The 24704-nt window shown below is 38.7% G+C and overlaps 1 protein-coding gene across 1 annotated transcript in view; it reads right to left on the bottom strand.

Moving 5' to 3' along the window:
• Positions 1-24704, bottom strand: part of LOC126195519 (eyes absent homolog 2-like) — a 211728-nt gene that overhangs the window by 18800 nt on the left and 168224 nt on the right. The window contains exons 5-8 of the mRNA XM_049934145.1: positions 23633-23780; positions 16170-16276; positions 12545-12852; positions 793-964 (exon numbers count right to left, since the gene is read on the bottom strand). Coding sequence (XP_049790102.1) covers positions 793-964; positions 12545-12852; positions 16170-16276; positions 23633-23780 — 735 coding nt within the window. The remainder of the gene's footprint in view (positions 1-792; positions 965-12544; positions 12853-16169; positions 16277-23632; positions 23781-24704) is intronic.

Raw genomic sequence — 24704 nt, 5'->3', positions numbered from 1 at the left:
TGTGTGTGTGTGTGTGTGTGTGTGTGTGTGTGTGTGTGTGTGTGTGTGTGTGTGTGTGTGTGTGTGTGCGCACGCACGCGCGCACTAGCGTGCATGTGTGTGCGTATGTGTGTACTCTAGCTCAATTTATCAATATTATGAGAAGGAAAGTTGCCATTCACCATATAGAGGATGTGCTGAGTTTCTGAACTGTGAAAGTCTTTTTGTTGTGCATACCTGTGACTCCGCTATTGGCGAGTGGCAACTTTCATTCTCATAATATTGTTACATTCCATCATGAATTTTCCATTTTTTGACCTAGGTCAATTTATGCTGTACCAAAACCATATCAACTTTTCTTATCCACTTTTGTGCATAAAATTGCATTTATATGTCTGTGTTTTGATGTTATTATTTATTATGTGCACCACGAACACTTGCCAATCATTTTGTGTCTATTTTGCAACTCTTCATATACTTAACTACATTTTCCATGTAAAACAGCACGCTTGATGTTACAACCATTTATGACAATGAAACTTCCTGCAAACCAAGATAATAGCTACTACTTGAAATCCTGTACCTTTCTTCCAGCATAGTGAACTATATCTGTATTAAATCCCATCTAGAGTTCAATAAAACACAGGATCCAAACTAATTACCATTATGGCCTGTATTAACACACAGAAGTATTACTTTAAGCACAAGCAAATGCAATGATTGTTTCAGTTTCAGCAAGGCTTCTGTGTCAACTGAAGGAAAAAGTATGTATTACACACACATCTATATTTAATTTGTATCACATATATTTACCTGTTAAAGTAGGTGTGGCGAGCTGGTACGTGGAAGTCCCCATACTCCCAGCACTGCTTGCTGAACTTGAGCTGGACATGTAAGGTGAGTAATTTGGTGAAAAGTAGCTAGTAGGATACTGTACAGTTTGATGGCTTGCATACGAGTTGCCATAAGTACTGTAATCGAGACTCTGGAAGTAGAAATGAGAATGTTATTTTATTCATAGCTGAAATTTGCAGTAACTGTAGTATATACTTCAGAATAAAATTCAAATATATTTGCAACTGACAACTGAATTTTATTCTGAAATGAGAAATGTACAAGACTGACTTTATTTATTACCCTTTAAAGCTGTAACTGCAAAACATAGAAGCACTGTACAATTAAAGCATTAATTATCATTAAAAATTCTCTAATGTGTTGAAGCCATGTCTAAGAACACTCTTCAGAATAAGAGTGAGCCAGTGCACTGTAGTGACTACAGCACTGTTGAGATCACTTTGCTGACAAACTTCTGATTAAATATTACCTGTACGATGAAATAGTGAATCGTGTGCACACCCATGGCTGATAAGAGAACTTTTTTACTCATATGTGTCTTATTATTTGCCTCCCCATCTCACTCCCCTTTTTCCCCTTGAATATTTCCATCCACATCAGTTTTTACTACTAGTTGTGATACACACAGTATACAAATCATTCTTTTGGGCATCCCTCAGCTTGGTGCCACAAGTGGTCACTACTTAATTTGATACAATCAGCAGCTTGTGTTACTTACGTCTCAAACCAGGCCTGAGCACAACATACGCATACAGAGAGGGAATCAGTAGAATGAATATGTTACATGACAGCTAACTTCATTGCAGGAATAAAGTAATGCCAGGGGAAAGATCCAGCATTCATTTCAATGTGGGGTGCTGAGTGACTAAATGTCCCTTTTATTTTTCTCAATTCATCGCATCACTTTGTTTCTCTTACATTACTTTTCTGCTTCTGTTAAATGTATCATTAACTACAAATGCTCTACATTCATTTACTATTTGTCTTTTGTGTGCAACAGACACTCTGATTATTTCAAACATCACTAGTGTATGTATCATATGATCTCATTCAGTATTACAAAGAGAGTCACAGTCTCACATCCAATGCATCTAACCAGACACTGAACACACAGACAGGGAATTCCATCAGTCACCAAAATAGACTATATTACAAGTATGTACTTGAGGACAGTGTTCTAACTTTTATATGACTGTACCAGAAAAGATAAATCTTAACATTAATTTAAATCCTTGCAGGTATCAAGTATGTTTAACAACTAAATTTCATCATGTCAAAATTCTATATTCACAGCTAATAGGTATTTTTATTTAGCCTTATGTCCCACAAGCATATTCAAAATCAAAGATCATGCACATAATGTCAGAAATCAGTACTTCCAACAACAGACTTAAGGCAATATTGGATGTAGTGGAGAGAGAGACAGGACAAACAGCCACAGAACAACACAAGAGCACTACTGAACTGAATGGAAGGGCTATAAATGATAAATCACAGACAGCAAATCCATTTAATAATAATTTCTTAAATGTAGTAGAAGCACAGGGACAAACAGTTTGAGAGCAAAATCACAGCAGTATGTTGAACATGTAATTTCTATAAAATTCAATCATATGAATGTATCACCAACTTCTCCTTCTGAAATTGAGAAAACTATACGTTCTTTCAAAAATAAACGCTCATCTGGTTTTGATGATGTTTCCAAAATAGTACTAAAAATTTGTTCCCACGTAATAACTCCAGTCTTATTTGAAATATGTAATGCATAACTACCTCAAGGCATTTTTCCAGGGAGACTGAAACATGCCATTGTTAAACCCCTCTTTAAGAAAGGTGATAAGACTTTTTTTACTTCTGACATCATTCTCCAAAATTTTTGAGAAGGTGATATATTCTAAAATAGTATCTCACCTAGCAACAATAGTATCCTTGGCAAATTACAGTTTGAGTTTTATAAGGGTTTCTCTACTGAGAATGACATATACACCAGGTTTTACATGCATTAAATAATAAAACAGCGGTGGTTGGTATTTTTTGCAACCTCTCTAAGGCATTTGAATGCATGAATCACAGGATTCTCCTAGATAAATTAACATTTTATGGGATTGATGGTATAGCCAACAAATGGATACTATCATATCTAACCAAAAGAATGCAGGAAGTTGCAATCAGTAATTCATGCAGTATAGTCCAGGGACATAATTCTGACTCGGGAGAAATCAGATATGGGGTCCCCAAGGTTCAATCTTAGGTCCACTACTCTTCCTCATCTATGTAAACAATCTGCTGTCGAGTATACAACAAGCATTATTAGTTCTTTTTGCAGATGACACTGGTACTGTAATCAATCCAAGCATACATACAGAAACAGAAGAAATAGTAAACAAAGTTCTTAAAAGTATCATTGACTGGTTTTCTATGAATGGTATCACACTCAATTTTAAAAAGACGCAACACATTCAGTTCTGCACACCCAGAGGTATTACACCAATGGTAAGTGTAACAACATTGTGAGGAAATAATAAACAGGGTGAAAACTTTAATAAGAATTCAAATTGGAAAAAAAATTTGGAACTCTAAAACAACTTAATTCAACCACAGTGTGTATCGAAACATTACTACTCTTGGGGAGAGACAAATCAGTAAGCTGACATATTTTCATAATGTGATATGATTGACTGATCTGGCCTTGTAACATTAACCAAAACAGCCTTGCTGTGCTGGTACTGCAAACGGTTGAGAGCAAGGGGAAACTACAGCCGTAATTATCCCGAGGGCATGCAGCTTTACTGTATGGTTAAATGATGATAGCGTCCTCTTGGGTAAAATATTCCAGATGTAAAATAGTCCCCCATTTGGATCTCCGGCCGGGGACTACTCAAGAGGACGTCATTATCAGGAGAAACAAAACTGGCGTTCTACAGATCGGAGCGTGGAATGTCAGATCCCTTAATTGGGCAGGTAGGTTACAAAATTTAGAAAGGGAAATAGATAGGTTAAAGTTAGATATAGTGGGAATTAGTGAAGTTCAGTGGCAGGAGGAACGAGACTTTTGGTCAGGTGAATACAGGGTTATAAATACAAAATCAAATAGGGGTAATGCAGGAGTAGGTTTAGTAATGAGTAAAAAAATAGGAGTACGGGTAAGCTACTACAAACAGCATAGTGAATGCATTATTGTGGCCAAGATAGACACGAAGCCCACTACAGTAGTACAAGTTTATATGCCAACTAGCTCTGCAGGTGATGAAGAAATTGATGAAATGTATGATGAGATAAAAGAAATTATTCAGGTAATGAAAGGAGACGAAAATTTAATAGTCATGGGTGACTGGAATTCGATAGTAGGAAAAGGGAGAGAAGGAAACGTAGTAGGTGAATATGGATTGGGGCTAAGAAATGAAAGAGGAAGCCGTCTTGTAGAATTTTGCACAGAGCATAATTTAATCATAGTTAACACTTGGTTCAAGAATCATAAAAGAAGGTTGTATACATGGAAGAATCCTGGAGATACTAGAAGGTATCAGATAGATTATATAATGGTAACACAGAGATTTAGGAACTGCGTATTAAATTGTAAGACATTTCCAGGGGCAGATGTGGACTCTGACCACAATCTATTGGTTATGAACTGTAGATTAAAACTGAAGACACTGCAAAAAGTTGGGAATTTAAGGAGATGGGACCTGGATAAACTGAAAGAACCAGAGGTTGTAGAGAGTTTCAGGAACACCATACGGGAACAATTGACAGGAATGGGGGAAAGAAATACAGTAGAAGAAGAATGGGTAGCTTTGAGGAATGAAACAGTGAAGGGAGCAGAGGATCAAGTAGGTAAAAAATAGAGGGCTAGTATAAATCCTTGGGTAACAGAAGAAATATTGAATTTAATTGATGAAATGAGAAAATATAAAAATGCAGTAAATGAAGCAGGCAAAAAGGAATACAAACGTCTCAAAAATGAGATTGACAGGAAGTGGAAAATGGCTAAGCAGGCATGGCTAGAGGTCAAATGTAAGGATGTAGAGGCTTATCTCACTAGGGGTAAGATAGATACTGCCTACAGGAAAATTAAAGAGACCTTTGGAGAAAAGAGAACCATTTGTATGAATATCAAGAGCTCAGATGAAAACCCGGTTCTGAGCAAAGAAGGGAAAGCAGAAAGGTGGAAGGAGTATATAGAGGGTCTATACAACGGCAATGTACTTGAGGACAATATAATGGAAATAGAAGAGGATGTAGATGAAGATGAAATGGGAGATATGATACTGTGTGAAGAGTTTGACAGAGCACTGAAAGACCTGAGTCGAAACAAGGCCCCCGGAGTAGACAACATTCCATCGGAACTACTGACGGCCTTGGGAGAGCCAGTCTTGACAAAACTCTACCATCTGGTGAGCAAGATGTATGAAACAGGCGAAATACCCTCAGACTTCATGAAGAATGTAATAGTTCCAATCCCAAAGAAAGCAGGTGTTGACAGATGTGAAAATTACCGAATTATCAGTTTAATAAGTCACAGCTGGAAAATACTAACGCGAATTCTTTAGAGACGAATTGAAAAACTGGTAGAAACCGACCTCGGGGAAGATCAGTTTGGATTTCGTAGAAATATTGGAACACGTGAGGCAATACTGACCCTACGAGTTATCTTAGAAGAAAGATTAAGGAAAGGCAAACCTACATTCCTAGCATTTGTAGACTTAGAGAAAGCTTTTGACAATGTTGACTGGAATACTCTCTTTCAAATTCTGAAGGTGGCAGAGGTAAAATACAGGGAGCGAAAAGCTATTTAGAATTTGTACAGAAACCAGATGGCAGTTATAAGAGTCGAGGGGCATGAAAGGGAAGCAGTGGTTGGGAAGGGAGTGAGACAGGGTTGTAGCCTCTCCCTGACGTTATTCAATCTGTATATTGAGCAAGCAGTAAAGGAAACATAAGAAAAATTCGGAGTAGGTATTAAAATTCATGGAGAAGAAATAAAAACTTTGAGGTTCGCCAATGACATTGTAATTCTGTCAGAGACAGCAAAGGACCTGGAAGAGCAGTTGAACAGAATGGACAGTGTCTTGAAAGGAGGCTATAAGTTGAACATCAACAAAAGCAAAACGAGGATAATGGAATGTAGTCAAAGTAAGCCGGGTGATGCTGAGAGAATTAGATTAGGAAATGTGACACTTAAAGTAGTAAAGGAGTTTTGCTATTTGGGGAGCAAAATAACTGATGATGGTCGAAATAGAGAGGATATAAAATGTACACTGGCAATGGCAAGGAAAGCGTTTCTGAGGAAGAGAAATTTGTCAACATCGAGTATAGATTTAAATGTCAGGAAGTCGTTTCTGAAAGTATTTGTATGGAGTGTAGCCATGTATGGAAGTGAAACATTGACAATAAATAGTTTGGACAAGAAGAGAATAGAAGCTTTCAAAATGTGGTGCTACAGAATAATGCTGAAGATTAGAGGGGTAGATCACGTAACTAATGAGGAGGTATTGAATAGAATTGGGGAGAAGAGGAGTTTGTGGCACAACTTGACAAGAAGAAGCGATCGGTTGGTAGGACATGTTCTGAGTCATCAAGGGATCACTAATTTAGTATTGGAGGGCAGCGTGGAGGGTAAAAATCGTAGAGGGAGACCAAGAGAAGATTTATTCTTATTGTAATGTGCAGAAGGTAGTGGGCAGGAATTACTAACTCACATCTCTATATATTTTTTCTTTTAGTAAAAATGTTCAGAATATAACTCTAAGTACGAATTAATTTGTGATGTGAATGTATAATGACTCATTCCACATGATTACAATCTATCAAGCAAAATGATCCATGGAACATGTTACTAACTAACAAATTTTATGGAACATTGGTACTGCATTTTATTTGGCTTCTTCAATCTTTTTGTCACTGAATAAGTATTTTTCATCTTTACTTTGTCTTATCATCTTGTTTCTTTTATCCTTCTTCTTCTTCTTCTTCTTCTTCTTTTTTCTTTCACCATTTCTCTGAATGCATCTTTTAAGAAGTATTGTCTTCTTCGCCAGAGTACTAGCCAGTTTTTAAATCACCTTATTACATCTTGCAGTATTTCTTTTCTTCGAGCAACATTTTATCACTTACTCATTTGTAATTCTTTCTGTCCAACTTACCCTCTGTAAATTCCTAAATGCTCATGTCTCAAAGCTTCTAATCACTTTTTGTATTCCTTCTTCCTCAGCCATATTTTTGCCCCTCACAAAACCATGCTATACACAAATCATTTGGCCTTTTTATAAATTGTAGGTTCAATTTTATTTATAGCAGCTCCATCTTTCTGTTAATTGTTTGCTTGGTCACCATAATTATGATTATTACTTAACTAACATGTCAAATCTTTCTTGGCTAAAGAACCTAGATATGCATGAGGTGTGTGAGAAAAGCAATGAGACTGATATTTTATTTACCAAAGTTTTTATTTTTTTTTTTCAAACAAAAATATTGTCCCCTTCAATGTAATTCCATTCAGCAGCAATAAACTGTCGCAGATGTTGTTCCCAGTCTTGGTAGCAGCACTGAAAGGCTTCAACTGGAAGATCCTTTACCATGCTTGTCACATTATTTTCAATGGGCTTAAGAGTCCCAAATGATGTCCTTTTAAGACATTTTTCAATTTTGGAAAAATAAAGAAAATCACAAGGACCCAGATCAGTTGAATTAGGGGACTGTGGAAAAAAGGAAAACCTTTTGAGGTAAAAAATTCCATTATGGAAGTGACCATGTGACATTGGACATTGCCGTGATGCAGCATCCACTTGTCTGCATAGTCTGGTCTCACTTGGTTAACCTTTCCCATGAACCTTTCGAGGACATCTTTTTAAAACACTTGGTTGACACTTTGTCCTAGAGGAAAATCTCACAAGGGCATGCACATGTTTGACATTTTTGTCAGTCTTTGAAGGTCTCCCTGAGCAATGTTCACCTTCAGTGTGTTCTCAGCCTTCCCAAAATGAATTATGCCTGTGAAAAACTTATGTTCTTGATAAGGAATGTTTCTCATAGGCCTGTTTTAGCTTTGCATAGGTCAAACTCATGTATTCCTGAAGTTTAACACAAAATTTGATGGCATAATGTTGCTCTAAATTCTGTTGTTACATTTTTGTAACACACAACAAAAGCACAATCTCTGAATATAGCTGAAACCTGGACTGAGCACATGGAAAGGATGGACACACTGGTCTAAACAAGCAGAACCACACAGTGTTGTCAGATTACTTCCACGGTTGTCAGTCTCATTACTTTTTTAAACACCATGTCTATATTGTGTCACTAATTGAATTTTTGTCCTGTTCTGTTATTACACACTACCAAACCTTCTTTCCTTTATTGTAGTTATCATACACATGGTTTTGTTCTTATTACTTTTTAATCCAAAAAACTATGAAATGCTGCATTATGATTCATTGTCATAGAACATGTCAATAGTACACTTTAGAAGTAACAATTGATATGTGACTGGACATGATCCCCTTTCTCATCTCACATCATCTGTTTTGATGGTGTAAAAATAGTATGATAATACTACCTGATAACATACCCAAATGTATAAATTATATCAGAGCAGTAATTTGTAAACCAGTCTGGTGTGGCAATAGAAGACAGCAAAAGGAAAGCTGAAGTTTTAAATTTCACATTAAAAAAAATCTTTCATGTTGTAGGACGATACAGTTATACAATCATTTTACCACTGCACAAACTTCTGTATAGAGGATACACAGGAAAATGGAACCCTGACATTGAAAATGCTGAAAGAGTTGAAAACAAATGAGTCACCAAGTCCAGATAGTATCCCAGTTTGGTTTTACAGAGGGTACTCTTTGGCAATGGCCCTACACTTAGCTTGTATCTGTCATGAATCTCTCGCCCATTAAAAAGTCTCAAGTAACTGGAAAAAGTTGTGGTGACTCCTGCATATAACAAGCATAAAAGAGTGGATCTGAAAATTACAGACCAATATCATTAATGTCAGTTAGCTTCAAAATTCTTGAGCATATTCCAATATCAAATATAATAAATTACCGTGAGACAGAAGAACTTCTATCCAGAAATCGGCATGGATTTAGAAAGTTTCAGTCATGCAAAAAATCATCTTGCCTTTTCTCACGCAGTATCCTTCGAACCACGGATGAAGGGCAACAGATAGATTCCATATTCGTAATTTCTGTAAAGCATTTGACACAGTGGCACACAGCAGACTGTTATTGAAGGTCCAAGCATATGGAATATGTTGTTTGGTGTGTGAGTGGCCTGAAGACTTTGGAGACAATGGCACCATCAGGAATGCCCCAGGGATGTGCTATAAAAGGAAGCAGGGTGTGTTGTCTTGTCAGCAGAAAAGCAGTAACAGCAAAATGGGCCAGTCAGGAGAGCTCAGTGACTTTGAAAGTGGACTAGTCATTGGATGTCTCCCAAGTAACATAGCCATCACAGACATTTCAAGCCTTCTAAATCTGCCCAAGTCAACTGTTGGTGATGTGATTGTGAGTGGAAACACAAAAGAATACCCACAGCTAAACCAAGATTATTCTTTTGATCAGATAGCATTTAGCCTACACAAATGATCTGATGGATAGCATGAGCAGCAGTCTATGACTGTTTGCTGATGATGATGTAGTATACTGGAATGTGTTGTGATCAGTTGGCTGTAAAAGGATAAAGGTGACTCAAATAGATTTTCTGTTTTGTGTGATGAGTGGCAGCTTGCTCAAAATGTGGAAAAATGTAACTTACTGCAGATCAATAGGCAAAACAATACTCTAATAGGCAAATTCAGTCTTAGTGGTACACTGCTTGACCCGCCACATCAATTAAACATCTAGGCATTACATTGCAAAGCACCATCGAATGGAACAAGCACCTATTACAGGCTGTAGGGTAAGTGAATGGTCAACTTTGGTTTATTGGCAGAATTATAAGAAAGTTAAGCTCATCTATAAAGGAGACCACTTACAGAACACTTGTGCAACACATGCCTGAATACTGCTCAAGTATTTGTGGTTGCTGCCAGGTCAGATTAAAAGAAGACAACATAGCAGTTAAAAGATATGGTGCTAGATTGTTATTGGTAGGTTCAATCAACACAGTATTACTTATATGTTCAATGAACTCAAATGGGATTCCTTAGAGGAAAAAAGATATTCTTTTTTGGAAAAACTATTGAGAAAATTCAGAGAACCAAAAATTGCAACAAACAGCAGAACGATCTTACCACCACCAATATCTCATACATACCACTGTGAACACAAGAAAACAGAAAACAGGGTTTGTATGGAAGCATATAGACAGTCATTCTTTCCCTCACTCCATTTTCTGGTGGAACAGACAAGTGAATGACTAGCAGTGGTACAAGGTGCCCTCTGCCATGTACCATATGGTGGCTTTTGGTGCATGTGTGTGTATGTAGAAATTATTATGAGTACTTTGGTTACACAGAACAAGCATGCCAAATTTTGTGAAGTATGTGTATGGTGTAAAAAATAGTAAATTTCATGGGCAATTCCAAAAGAAAGGTCCCCAGAGTATTTGGGATACAGGGAAATTGTTTGTGTGGCTGTTGGTCACACTGTTGCAATTGATGCTTACTCACCTGCAAATACGCATGCATGTGCTTCAAAGCCATTCAAATTGGAGCTCCCATGGAACATTACCAAGCGTAAAGCTCATACTGTTATTTGATTTTTGGGTGTACAAGGTGTTAAACTGGTTTAAATTTGAGACCAATTGACAGAAGCATATGGACAGTCACACATGGATATCAGAAAAATTCACAAGTGGTGTAGAGAGTTTACAGCTGTTCATACTGAAATGCATTATGAAGAAAGGAGTGATAGGCCATCAATTTGCTATGAGATGGTTTCAAAAGTTGAAGAAATCATATGTACAAGTTGGAGGGTTACTCTGGACACTCTCTGCATTTTGGTTCCTGAAGTTTCCCAAAGCACTGTCTATAGGGTTTTAATGGAAGAGTTGCGATGTCAGAAGGTGTGTACAAGATTTGTACTGTGTATGCTGACAGAATACCACAATCGTCAACGAGCTAATTCTTCTTATGAATTTCTTCTCTGCTATGCAGACAAAAGGATAACTTCTTGGACTTGGCTGTCACAGCTGATAAATACTGGGCATTCCACTTTACACAAGAGACCAAACAACAGTCATGCGAGTGGCAGTTTCCCTCTTCACCCAAGCCACAAAAATTCAAACACAGTCTGGTGGTAATATCTTGGAAACTGTATTTTTGGACTAAAGGGATACACTTGGTTGACTTTCTGCCTGCTGGGACAACAATAAATACTGACAGATACTATGAAACACTGGAAAAACTCAGAAGGGCAATTTACTAGAAAAGAGGAGTGCTGAGCAAGGGTGTAAGCAATCTGCATGACAATGCCTGCCGCACGTTGTCCGTCAAACTATTGATGTCCTGGAAAACTTTGGTTAGAATATCATCACCCTTGCACCATACAGTCCAGACTTGGCACTGAGCAGCTACCACCTGTTCCCTAAGTTGAAGGAGCATTTGTCTGAACAGCAGTTCTGCTCTGGCAATAAAATGAAAGATGAGGTTCAACTTTTGCTGAAGGACATGGTGATGAGCTGTTATGACATGGACATTGTAAAACTGTCACAGCGTCTACAGAAATTCATTGGCCAAAATGGCAGTTATGTAGAAAAATAAAACATCTTTCAACTATTAAAATGATGTAACTATTATAGAAATTAAACTGTTATTTGTATGTCTAAAAATATAGGAGACTTTACTTTTGGGGCTGCCCTCGAATAGTTGACATTCTTCTGAGTAATTTTATTCCATTTTATTTCATCTATTTATGTAAAAGTAAGTAATATAACACTACTTGTTTAATAGAGGCTAGAATCATAAATTAAAGTTTGTCATTTGAATAATGTGGAACAGTCATAAATATATTACATTATATGAAGTGTATGTGCAAATGTGAAAGTTTTTCACTGGCACAATGACAAAAATTTTGTGACCAAATGAAACTAATCACTAACAGCACTTTATTTGTTTACTGATCTTGTCTGAGACATTTTTCTCATAAGACTAAAAATTCATCCTTCATTTATTGCTAGATAATTAACTGAAGCAGATGTAACACCCATATATGTTAACGTTGTCCTGAAAATGAAGTTTTAGCTTCTAAATGCATTATCAAAAAGCTGTTACCTATAAGCTGCAGTCAGAAACAGCTATGAGTGAAATGAATGTCAATAACAGTAATTTCTGAACCAATGAACTCATGTCAGGTTTAACTTACTGGCAGCAGACTTCTGACCACAGCAGCTGGAGATAGTGGTCATTTGTGGATGATGTGTGCTTGCTTGTGCGAACATGTGTTTGTGTTTTCTTTTCTGAATAAGGTTGTGGCTGAAAGCTCAGTATGTAACAGTCTTTTTGTTGTACCTATCTGCAACTCAAAATGTCTCCTTTCTTATGAATGGCAATCTATCCTTTTCATTATACTGAGAATACTATAGAGTGTGACAGAAGTATTTCAGACCTGTCTACAGGTATATTCAGTTAAATATTCATGTCAATGATCATGAAGCAATGTTATTGAAAATAAAAGTGTTGATAAGATAATGATCTATGCCTCTGCAATAACACAGCACTATGAAGACATAGCAAATTAAAATGGTTACATCTGCAGTCACATACTTGTTGAGTGGTGCTGAAAGCCTGTGCTGACGTCGAGAATCCTGCAGCAGATGTAGCTCCTGCTGAGCAGCTGTAACCAGAAGTGTTGTAGGCTGCATAGGCAGCAGCCGAGCTGCTGGCAGTGCTGCCACTACCAACAGCTGTCTGGCCAGTGTGGTGCGAGCTAGCAGCTGCTGCAGAATTCACAGCGGCACCAAAGGAACTTGCTGCTGCATTGCTGGCAGAAGTGTACGCGCTCAGGTAGCTGGGCGAGCCTGATGACGAGGGACCAGAGCTAACTTTGCCACCAGTCAGGTTTCGAGAATTTCCTGTGATAACATGTGAAGAGGAAACATGCAAGAAATATAATTTTTTCTTGAATTTAATAGGTATGGTGAGGAGGGCTATTTTCATACTGATTTTGCTGCCATATAGACAACACAACAATCTCTTATCATAAGCTGAATGAGTTGTTTTTCTGTTGGTAGCATCCTGTGTTTACATAAATTTGAAAACTGAGAACTAATTTCATTTCTTTATAGAAGTACTTCCTGAGAGTTAACATAAGAAAGGAAGCTCCTTGCTTAAATCGTGGTTTTCAAGTTTGCTTTTTTAACACTGAAAGTAGAGGTGCAAAGCCTCAACTTATGGAAGACTTTTTTTGCATTGCTTGTGAAGAGAATGTTCACTGTGCTTGTCACTAAAAAGTAGTTGGCATGCTTATTATTTAGGTCAAACTGCAGCATAGCCAAATAAACTCTCTGTCTGTCAACAGTTTTGTAGAGGTTGATGAAATGCAAACATTAAAGGCTTGGCCAGACAGAACATGTCCTGGCAGCATGGCATGTTGCCTAGAACCACAGCAACTAGGCTGCATCACTGAAGGGCTCATTATTGCACTGTGTCAGTCACACAGAGGGCAGCTTTCACACAGTGGCCAATGACCTGCCACTGCAGGCAGTACCATTTGTCTGAGAACAGAGATTAACCACTACGGCTGGCAGCTCCATGCAGCTGCCAGCACATTGAACTGTTGTGTTCTCAGTGTTAGCTGAGGCAGCTATGGCAGGAGAGAGATTTGCATTGTTGGTGAGTGCGTAGTGCATGCAGTTGAAATCATGGAAATAGAAATAAAAGCTTATCTAGGAGATGAGGAAGTACAACTTCTTGTATGTTACAGGTGATGCAGATTACATTTTGAAGAAGGCCAAAGTATAAAGGGATACAGATGCTAAATTGAATCAAAACATTAAACATTTCTGCAAATATTTCAGTTTACATATATGAAATATTTGACATAAAATGTACTCAAGTACAGTGCTGTATTAAGCACTGGAAATTAATTAATGCATATTACAGCATAGCTTACATTAAGTATGTACATAACAGTGTGATCATAATGGAAAACAATACATAGAAAATTGAAATGGAAAGAACGGCCACTTTTGTTGAAATCACACTGTATGTAAGGCAGGCAATTACATGTCTAATTTAAGTGAAAATTAATTATTTAGATTCACATGGTATTTCTAATGTTGAAATAAATTATTTCCATCATTTTCTGTAACTTTAACAACTAACTATGTTATTCCACATAACAGTTTCATAATACAATACAAGCAATATCTCTGACCTTATGAGAAATATTTTTGGCACAATTTTGCGATTGCTCCAAAAAAATGTTGTTACCATAAATTTTCACTCAGTGAAGTGTTTACCTACTGAATTATGTATGGATAATGCAAAAATAAAAATTGGATCTTGGATACATTTTTGAAAATGTGTCACTTGGTTCTCTTTTCTTTAAAGGTATTCAGCAATTCACAATTAATACTGTAGTAGTCTTTCAAAGTGCCCATTATAGCAAATGCGACATAGCTCCTGTACTGATAATTTCATTACAGATACTAAGTTGAATAACTCTGTGGTTATGACAGGCTCAGATTTCAAATTACAATACACAATTGCTTTACTGCCTTATGAATGATAGAAGGTTCTGCCTCAAGAGGAAATGTGACTGTCCTGTTTGTGCATTTAGATGCCAGGTATGTGGAAAAACAACATTTGATACTAAATGAAACAATAACTGGCAAGAACAATTTTTAAATTTCACAGCATGAATGCTCAATAGTAGAGGACAATATAATGGAATATTCAGAACAGTAGCATATCACAAGAGGCATTTGTTTGATTTTAACTGTTAAAATCTCCCTGGTGATTACATTACCAAAACAGTTTTTATTTGCACCTGAGACCATGAAAACAAAGTGGAAGAACTAAACAGATGCATACATGAAACACAGAGTCTGCAGAAGGTACCACTAGTCAGGTCATGAACAGGTACAAATCACAGCCATGGAGTGAACATACAAGGTTACTGGATTGTACACTAGAAGCGTGATCAGCAAAATGAAACAATCCTCCCTCAAGAAAGAAATGCAGTAATAGGTGACAGATAACAGTGAAAGATACTCAATTGAACTTTCAGAGTGTACAGTTTTCTCTCAGTCGCTGTTGCTAAAAACTAAGTGTAAAGAACAACTGCAGGAACATTGCATGGACATCATGGTACCACCCACAGCACATATGAAACCAGCAACAAAGAAGATTAGAAAGCAGGTACCAAGTGCTGATGCTGAATGTTTAATCAGTGTCTTTCAAAACAACTTCAATACAAAGGTAAGCATGTTGAAGCAGATCATTTATCTTTAAGCTACGCAAAAACATAGAAATGTTTAACTGTTTGATCACAAGCTAAAGTACAAGTGGCACAATTATTTGCAGAAACTTAGTTCATGGAATTAGATGAGCAACATCCAACACATGTCTCACCACTTTCAACAGACTTGCTTAGTGCTTAGCTCACTGAACCCCTGAAAATTATGTTATAAATACTGGCACAGCAAATAATGTTGTACCTGCAAGCACGAGTCATGTTAACATCACCCTGACCAGGCTTTAAAACATTACACATTATCAATGTAAACAATAGAATTGTAAATGTTTAGAAGTATGAATACACAATAGAGTGAACTTGTCAAAGAATCTACTAGTCTTTCTCTTCAGATAAATTGATCTTTTCCAGTTCGTTGTAACTTTAATTATTTCTGACAAAAGTGCATTGTGTCAAGTAACTTCTTGAAACACTTTCAAGGCATTCTGGTCTGAGCTGCCAGAGATACCAGTCATGTATGTGTGAGGTGTGCTTTGTTTTTGTGAATGAATGTGTGTCTGTTTCTTGTTCTGAAAAAGGCTTTGGCCTAAACTAAACATGTAATAGTCCTATCATTGTGTCTGTTGCAACTCAGTGTGTCATCTTCAACAGTTTTTCATTAAATTGGCAATTTTGAACATGAACCTTTTCTTATAAAAATATGAGGTACATAAATAAACCAAATTATAGCCATAAGAGCAATTTGTGGCACTTATCCACAACAATCACAGAATTACAAATAAAATAACATACAGAAATTAATGTAATAAAATAAACGAAGGAAATTTTGGTATATATATAATATAGAAATATTTTAGGGAAAAATATGGAATAATGAGACTGAAGAGCTAATTAATGATGAAAGGTTGTTAAAACAAACAATTTTTGTTGAGTAGAACACTGACATCTGGACAGTGCAGTGGGGAGAATTACCTGTAGTCACATAACCCTGCTGCAGCATGTTGTAAGCTGAAGTGTTATAGAAACTGGAACTCTGCATATAAGCTGCTGATGGTTGGCTGCCATATGCTTGCTGCATACTGCAAAACAATTGCCAGAATCACATTAATTCATCTGTCTAATCTCACTCTCTCCTGAATGAATTATGAAACTGTATTATTCAAATATCCATTGTTAGAGAAGCACTGAATCATCGATATGCACAAACAAAACAAAAGAAGGAAACTTACTAGCTTTCAGAGTAAGCCTTTTTCAAGCTACAGTAAAGAACACACACACACACACACAGTATGTGTGGGTGTGCTCATGCCTCTACATGGTGCCAGCTGGATGCACAACTTTAATGAAGCATTTTGGCAGTTGGTCTACATTGCAGTGTGTGTTGTGTCAGTAGGGGTAGAGAGAGAGAGAGAGAGAGAGAGAGAGAGAGAGAGAGAGAGAGGAGGGGGGCAGGAGACAAGGAGAGGAGTGGGGGGTGGGGGATGGGTTGGGAATGGGAGTGGGGGTTGAGGTGGGTGGCTAGCAGCTCAGCGGGAGGCAGCCAGTTTCCCAGCTAGGAATGCAGCAGGGAGGGGTGGCACATACATGCGCTAGGCATGTGATGCATGGTTGTCAGAAAGAGTGAGGAGTGTCACACACTGAAGGTAATCTGTGGACATGACCTGGGAGGGAGTGACAGGATGGAGGAAGGAAAAAATGTTGGATCCAGGGCTTGGGGAAAGTGGAATACTGGAGACTCAGGCCAGGGTGATTATGGATGTGAAGTATGTTTTGCAAGGATAACTTTCAACAGTATAATTCAGAGAAGCTGGTGGTGGAGGGAAGTATCCGGATGGCTAGTGTTCTGAAGCATCCATTGAAATTGAGCATGTTGCATTCAGCTGTATGTTGTGCTGCCGGGTGGTCAACTTTGTTCTTGGCAACAGTTTGATGGTGGCCATTCATCCTAGTAGACAGCTGATTGGTAGTCATAGTGATATAACAAGCTGTGGACAGATAGTATATGTCATGGTTGATTTCAGAGGGGGAGGAGGGGGGGAGGGAGGCAACCTCTGATGGGGTAGTATAAGACTGTGATAAAATTGGATTGGAAGCGCTACATGAGTAGATTGGGCAGGTCTTCTACCTTGATCTACCACAGAGGTATTATCTCTGTGGCAAGGGGTTGGGAATGAGAGTGGCATGTGGACAGCCTAAGATGCTGTGAAGTTTGGATGGGCAACGGTAATTTCAGGCAGGATGAGATATAATCAAAGCCCTAATGAAGGATATGGTTCAGTTGTTCCAGTCCAGGCTGATACTGGATGATAAGGGGAGGTGCTCGTTTGTAGCTGATTCTTGGGGGTGGCAGAAGAAATGGAGGTGTGTCAGGATATGGAAAGTGAAATCTGTTTGTGGACTAGGTTTGGGTGGTTGTGTCTATCTGTGAAGGCCTTCATCAGACCTTTGACATGAGGCAAGGAAGTTCTTGTCACTGCAGATACATCATCGGTGGGTCAGTATAGGGAGGGTCAGTATAGGGAGGGATTTTTTGGTATGGAAAGGATGGCAGCTGTCAAAATTCAGGTACTGTTGGTGGTTAGTGGGGTTAATGTGGACAGTGGTGCAGATGGAGCCATCAGAGAGGTAGAGATCAACATCCAGGAAGATGGCACCCTGTGTTGAAGAAGACCAGGTGAAGCGGATGGGAGAGATATTGTGAAGTAATGAGGATAGGGTGTCTTGCCCCTGAGTCCAGATCATGAAGATATAATTAATGAACATGAAGCAGACTAGGGGTTGGGAGGTTTGAGAGGCTAGGAAGGTTTGCTCTAGATGGTTCATAAACAAATCGGCACTGGAGGATGCCATGCAGGTGCCCTTGGCTGCACTGTGGATTCATTTGTATACCTTCCCTTCAAAGGAAAAGTAGCTGTGGGTCAGGATATAGTTGGCAAGGTGTATGAGGAATGGCTTGATGAGTTTGGAGTCTGTAGGACATTGGGAGAGGTATTGTTTGATAGTTACAAGGCCATGGGCATGAAGGAGGTGGTATCAACAGTGATGAGTAGGGATCCAGGAGGTAAAAGCTTGGGGATGTTGGTGAGTTGATGATGGAAAAGGTTAGTACCTTTGATGTGGGAGGCTAGGTCTCAGGCAGCTAGTTTGAGGTGTTGGTCAATAAGAGTGAAAATTCTTTCAGTGGAAGCATAACAGCCAGTTACAATGGCACAATTGTTGGGTTTGTGGATTTTGGGGAACATGCAGAAGGTAGGTGTACAGGGTGCTTTTGGTGTCTGCAGGGAGGCTGATTATGTCAGTATTTGTTTTCAGATTGTGTATGGCTTGTAGTCCACCTGCTGAAACACAGCACTGGTGTTGTTTGTCCAGCTGGTGTGTGTGTGTGTGTGTGTGTGTGTGTGTGTGTGTGTGTGTGTGTGTGTGTGTGTGTGTCAATTTTTCTCTAGCTTGAAAAAAATTACTCCAACACTAGCAAGTTTTCTTTTTGCTGCCTACTAACTTAACATTTCTCCTTTTTAGTGAGTGGTCTCCTTTATTCAAAAATTATTCAAATATTCTTTATTTGGAATAAACATTAATGTCTATGCTTTAAATATTTATACTAGCTGAAAAATATTTTTCTACTAAATTTTACAACTAATGTAAGTGGTGCTGTCAAGTAAGAGTAAAGATATTCTAAGAAAGAGAGGTCAACTTTTCCTAAACTAAAAACAACTGGAAGGGAACATTAGGATTTCATGGTATTTTCATGCTTGAGTCACTAGAGACAAAGCACAATTTCACTTTATGGAAGACTACCTAGAAGATCTGAAGCATTAAAAACACCAAATGGTTCAAATGGCTCTGAGCACTATGGGACTTAACATCTGAGGTCATCAGTCCCCTAGAACCTACAACTACTAAAACCTAACTAACCTAAGGACATCACACACATCCATGCCCGAGGCAGGATTCAAACCTGCGACCGTAGCGGTCGCGTGGTTCCAGACTGAAGCACCTAGAACCACTTGGTCACAGCAGCCAGCTTTAAAAACGCCATCTAAGTTCTTGATAAAGACCCATTAACAGGGGCAGAGATAAATTTGAAATTGTCCACACAACCGTAACTGGACCTTTCATGTTTATGTTGTATACACTGTCCATCTAGGAAGTTCAGAGATTGATTTTATTACTGGTATACAAGTTATGTCAGGACAGTAACCACAGCGGCAGCTTGAATTAGGAACTGTAAACAACAGATGTGCATTTGACCAAAAGATGTGCATTTGACCAGTCAGTTGTGAGCAGGCAGTGTTAAATAGTGGATGTGTGGATATAGTGTGTCAACACTGCCGTGATACAAATCGAAATGAAGCAACACAATGAAAACAATCAATATTAAGCTTTGTGACAGGCCACAGATTTTCTTCCTTGACAAAATTATTCACTCGTTTACATCAATATGGCAGGTGGCGATTAATTGACAGGATATCAGGAATGCAAAACTACACTCCTGGAAATGGAAAAAAGAACACATTGACACCGGTGTGTCAGACCCACCATACTTGCTCCGGACACTGCGAGAGGGCTGTACAAGCAATGATCACACGCACGGCACAGCGGACACACCAGGAACCGCGGTGTTGGCCGTCGAATGGCGCTAGCTGCGCAGCATTTGTGCACCGCCGCCGTCAGTGTCAGCCAGTTTGCCGTGGCATACGGAGCTCCATCGCAGTCTTTAACACTGGTAGCATGCCGCGACAGCGTGGACGTGAACCGTATGTGCAGTTGACGGACTTTGAGCGAGGGCGTATAGTGGGCATGCGGGAGGCCGGGTGGACGTACCGCCGAATTGCTCAACGCGTGGGGCGTGAGGTCTCCACAGTACATCGATGTTGTCGCCAGTGGTCGGCGGAAGGTGCACGTACCCGTCGCCCTGGGACCGGACCGCAGCGACGCACGGATGCACGCCAAGACCGTAGGATCCTACGCAGTGCCGTAGGGGACCGCACCGCCACTTCCCAGCAAATTAGGGACACTGTTGCTCCTGGGGTATCGGCGAGGACCATTCGCAACTGTCTCCATGAAGCTGGGCTACGGTCCCGCACACCGTTAGGCCGTCTTCCGCTCACGCCCCAACATCGTGCAGCCCGCCTCCAGTGGTGTCGCGACAGGCGTGAATGGAGGGACGAATGGAGATGTATCGTCTTCAGCGATGAGAGTAGCTTCTGCCTTGGTGCCAATGATGGTCGTATGCGTGTTTGGCGCCGTGCAGGTGAGCGCCACAATCAGGACTGCATACGACCGAGGCACACAGGGCCAACACCCGGCATCATGGTGTGGGGAGCGATCTCCTACACTGGCCGTACACCACTGGTGATCGTCGAGGGGACACTGAATAGTGCACGGTACATCCAAACCGTCATCGAACCCATCGTTCTACCATTCCTAGACCGGCAAGGGAACTTGCTGTTCCAACAGGACAATGCACGTCCGCATGTATCCCGTGCCACCCAACGTGCTCTAGAAGGTGTAAGTCAACTACCCTGGCCAGCAAGATCTCCGGATCTGTCCCCCATTGAGCATGTTTGGGACTGGATGGAACGTCGTCTCACGCGGTCTGCATGTCCAGCACGAACGCTGGTCCAACTGAGGCGCCAGGTGGAAATGGCATGGCAAGCCGTTCCACAGGACTACATCCAGCATCTCTACGATCGTCTCCATGGGAGAATAGCAGCCTGCATTGCTGCGAAAGGTGGATATACACTGTACTAGTGCCGACATTGTGCATGCTCTGTTGCCTGTGTCTATGTGCCTGTGGTTCTGTCAGTGTGATCATGTGATGTATCTGACACCAGGAATGTGTCAATAAAGTTTCCCCTTCCTGGGACAATGAATTCACGGTGTTCTTATTTCAATTTCCAGGAGTGTAGTTTATGAAGAAGGGGTCAAATTACAAAATGTTAGACTGATGTGAGGCAGTGATTAATGCATAGTATGCTAATTTCAGATTTAAAACATTCAAAATCATCTGCATTAAGTTTTCCTTTGTTATGTCACTCTATTACATCCAAAAAGTCTATGTGACAGATTTCCTAACTCAAATGAGTTAGTGCAGCATCTTTTATGACCTCCTGTTGTCACATTAGAGCACAACAATAATGGGAAGACTTCTGACAACAACTCTAAACAAAGATGGATTATTAAGAACAGATTTGAAATACAGCACATATGGAAGCAAACAATTTTCTAAATTTCCATTCATTATTCGTGAGAAGAGCAGGAAGTATGCTCAATAATGTGACAAGAGTGTTGTTGCTGTTATGGTATTCAGTCTGAAGACTGGTCTGATGCAGCTCTCCATGCTAGGCTATTCAGTGCAAGCCTCCTCATCTCTGCATAACATTTGCAATATACATCCATTAGAGACCATTTATTGTATTCAAGGTTTGGTATTCCTCTACAATTTTTACTCCCCACACCCACACCTACCCCCATTACCAAACTGACAGTTCCTTGATGCCTCAAGATGTCTGCTATCAACTGATCCATTCTCTTAGTCAAGTTGTACCACCATTTTTTTTTCACCAATTTGATTCAGTACCTTTTTATTTGATCTACCCACCTAATCTTCAACATTGCAAAAGCTTCTATTCTCTTCTTGTCTGAACTGTTTATTGTCCAAATTTAATTTCCATACAAGGTTACACTCAGACAATTACCTCCTGGATAGACTGCCTAATACTTAAAAATTTATATTAGATGTTAACAAATTCTTCTTTTTGAGAAATGGTTTTCTTGCTATTGCCAGTCGGCCTTTCATATCCTTTCTACTTTGACCATTGCCAGACATTTTGCTGTCCAAATAGTGAAACTCATCTGCTACTTTTAGTGTTTCATTTCCTAATCTAATTTCCTCATTATCGCCTAATGTAATTCGATTACAGCCCTTGTTTTATTTTTGCTGATGTTCATCTTACAATCTCTTTTCATGACACTATCCATTCAGTTCAACTGCTCCTCCAAGCCCTTTTTGTCATCTCTAACAGAACTACAATGTTGTTGGTAAATCGCTAAGATTTTATTCCTTCCCCCTGAACTTCAAATCCTTTCCAATTTCTCCTCAGATTCCTTCACAGCTTACTCAGTGTACATATTGAATAATATAAGGGATAGGCTGAAACTTTGTTTCACTCGATTCTCAACTATGGCTTCACTTTCATTACCATTGACTCCTCTATCTGCTATCTGATTTCTGTGTATGTTTGGAACACTTTTGCTCACTGTATTTTGTCCCTGCTACTTTCAAAATTTCAAATAGAGCAGTCCACTCAATATTGTCAAAGTTTTCTCTAAATCTACAACTGCTATAAGTGTAGGTCTATCTTTCTTCAACCTATCTTTTAACACAAGACTTGGTGTAAGTACTGTCTTGCATGTTCCTACATTTCTCTGAAACCCAAACTGATCTTCCCTGCAGTCATGAGGTTTTTCAATTCTTCTGTAGATAATTTGTGTGAATGTTTTGCAACCATGACTTATTAAACTCATGGTTTGGTAGTATTCACACCAGTTAGTAACTGCCTCTTTTGCAATTGAAAAATTTACATTTGTTCTGAAGTCTCAGGGTATTTCATCTGTTTTATAGATCTTGTACACCAGATGAAGTACTTTGTCAAAACTAGCTCTTCCAGAGATCTCAAAAGTTCTGATGGAGTATCATCTACTTCAGGGGCCTTGTTCGCACAGTGCTCAGTCATCTTGCGATTGTACATTCTCATGACCGCTGCTGCCAGCAACCATGTACAGTGGCTACATTCTTACCAAGTCTTTCTGCAGTATCACAGAAGGAATATCCAGCTTCTCATAGGCCTATTACATGACCCCTTTCAAATACAATGAAGTGATGATAATGGTGTCTTCATCACCTTAAAGACATTCTTGACTGACATCAACTTGTCACATCCAATCTAAAGGTAACTAACACTCATGAATGTTACAGCATTTATTTAAACCAAATCTGATTTGCATCCTCACAGTGGCACTACTTGCACCACTCTTTTGTGACTGGCATGAAATTTGATTAGACATTATCTTTCAGATGTAGAAACAAGCTTACCAACTTTTGATTATGTCACGTAATTCCTTCTTGGTGTGCCAATGTTTTTCCATCTGCATATATTGCTCAATGCTCCTAAACTGAATGCTTATTTGCCACAAAAAGTAATTTCAATAATCTAAGTTTAGGTACAAATAAAACAATTTAATTATTTGTATGTTTAATGTGACTACTAACTTCCAAAACTTACTATTCTTTCTAATAGAGGATGGAATGAACTGATTTTCACATGAATAATTTTGAAAGAAATTGGTGTTGTGTATGTCAATAAAAATTACTATGTATTATCTGGTTGCCCGTAATGGGTTTCTTTTGGACATGGCATCCCTGAAATTACCTTGTGTAGTACTGCTGAGTTGGTGAAGCATAGGCATGTTGTGAATCCGAAGTGTTGTACGCGGCAGTTAGTGAGTCAGAATATAGACTATCTTGACCCAGTGATGAAGTTTCAGTCAGACCCGGGCTGCGACCTTCACTCTTGACAACTGTGAACAGAGAAAATATTTAGAATGAGTTATCACTGTGTGGAAATACTTTCCAAAACTTTTTGTCTGAGGATTCTACTAACATTTTTAGACTGTCAAAGTTCATAATTAATAGCCAAATGGCATTAAACCATGAAAATACAAAAACTGATGTTATAGTCTTCTGTTTAAACTCATTTGCCTCTACAGGCATATTTCTCTTATTTTGTTTTGCACAAAACTATTCTACAGAAATAATAGTGATGATAAAATTTTAATGAGCAAAATTCACAATGTTTGTTTAAATCATAGCCACAAATGCAAAAAAAAAAAAAAAAACATCACAAAGCATAAGACTGAGAGGTATATAGTTTGTGGTTTTTTACAGTTAACTTCAGGGACACAAATATTATTAATTAGCTGAAATGGTCATTCAGTCCTAGTCTAACAGCTTCCAGGGGCAACAAAAATTTGATTTTTTCAGTATTTTGTCTAATTATTGACCAAATTTATAAATGTAACTTCTGTTGTAAGCTACTTATTAAAAAGTACAATTTTATTTTAAAGTTCAACACAATAATACAAGTATTAAAATGAGAAACTTTATATATCTTACGCCATTTCAATTACGACATAGAAATTCCCCATAACGCAATACGACCAGTATTTGAGAATGACAGCACTTTGCCACTTCCAACAAACTTTGTAGGTGATTTAAAATCATTCCAAAATTTTTATCACTGACACGGCACAAAATTATAAAAGCAACAAAGTTTATTGCTTACTACATTTTCGCTGTTCATGCGATAAAACTTCAGCATCAGGCACAATGTTTTAATTTATCACTTCTCTATTACTAACTCCTGACAAAAGATTTTACAGACGGTATCCACATAACACCACTGAATGTAAAATTACATAATTGTACGACATATAGTTCAGGAG

Source organism: Schistocerca nitens, chromosome 7 (genome assembly GCF_023898315.1).
Source record: "Schistocerca nitens isolate TAMUIC-IGC-003100 chromosome 7, iqSchNite1.1, whole genome shotgun sequence".
In the NCBI taxonomy this organism is placed as follows: domain Eukaryota; kingdom Metazoa; phylum Arthropoda; class Insecta; order Orthoptera; family Acrididae; genus Schistocerca; species Schistocerca nitens.
Note: the sequence above shows the minus strand (reverse complement) of the source record. Positions and strands in the feature narration are given on the sequence as shown.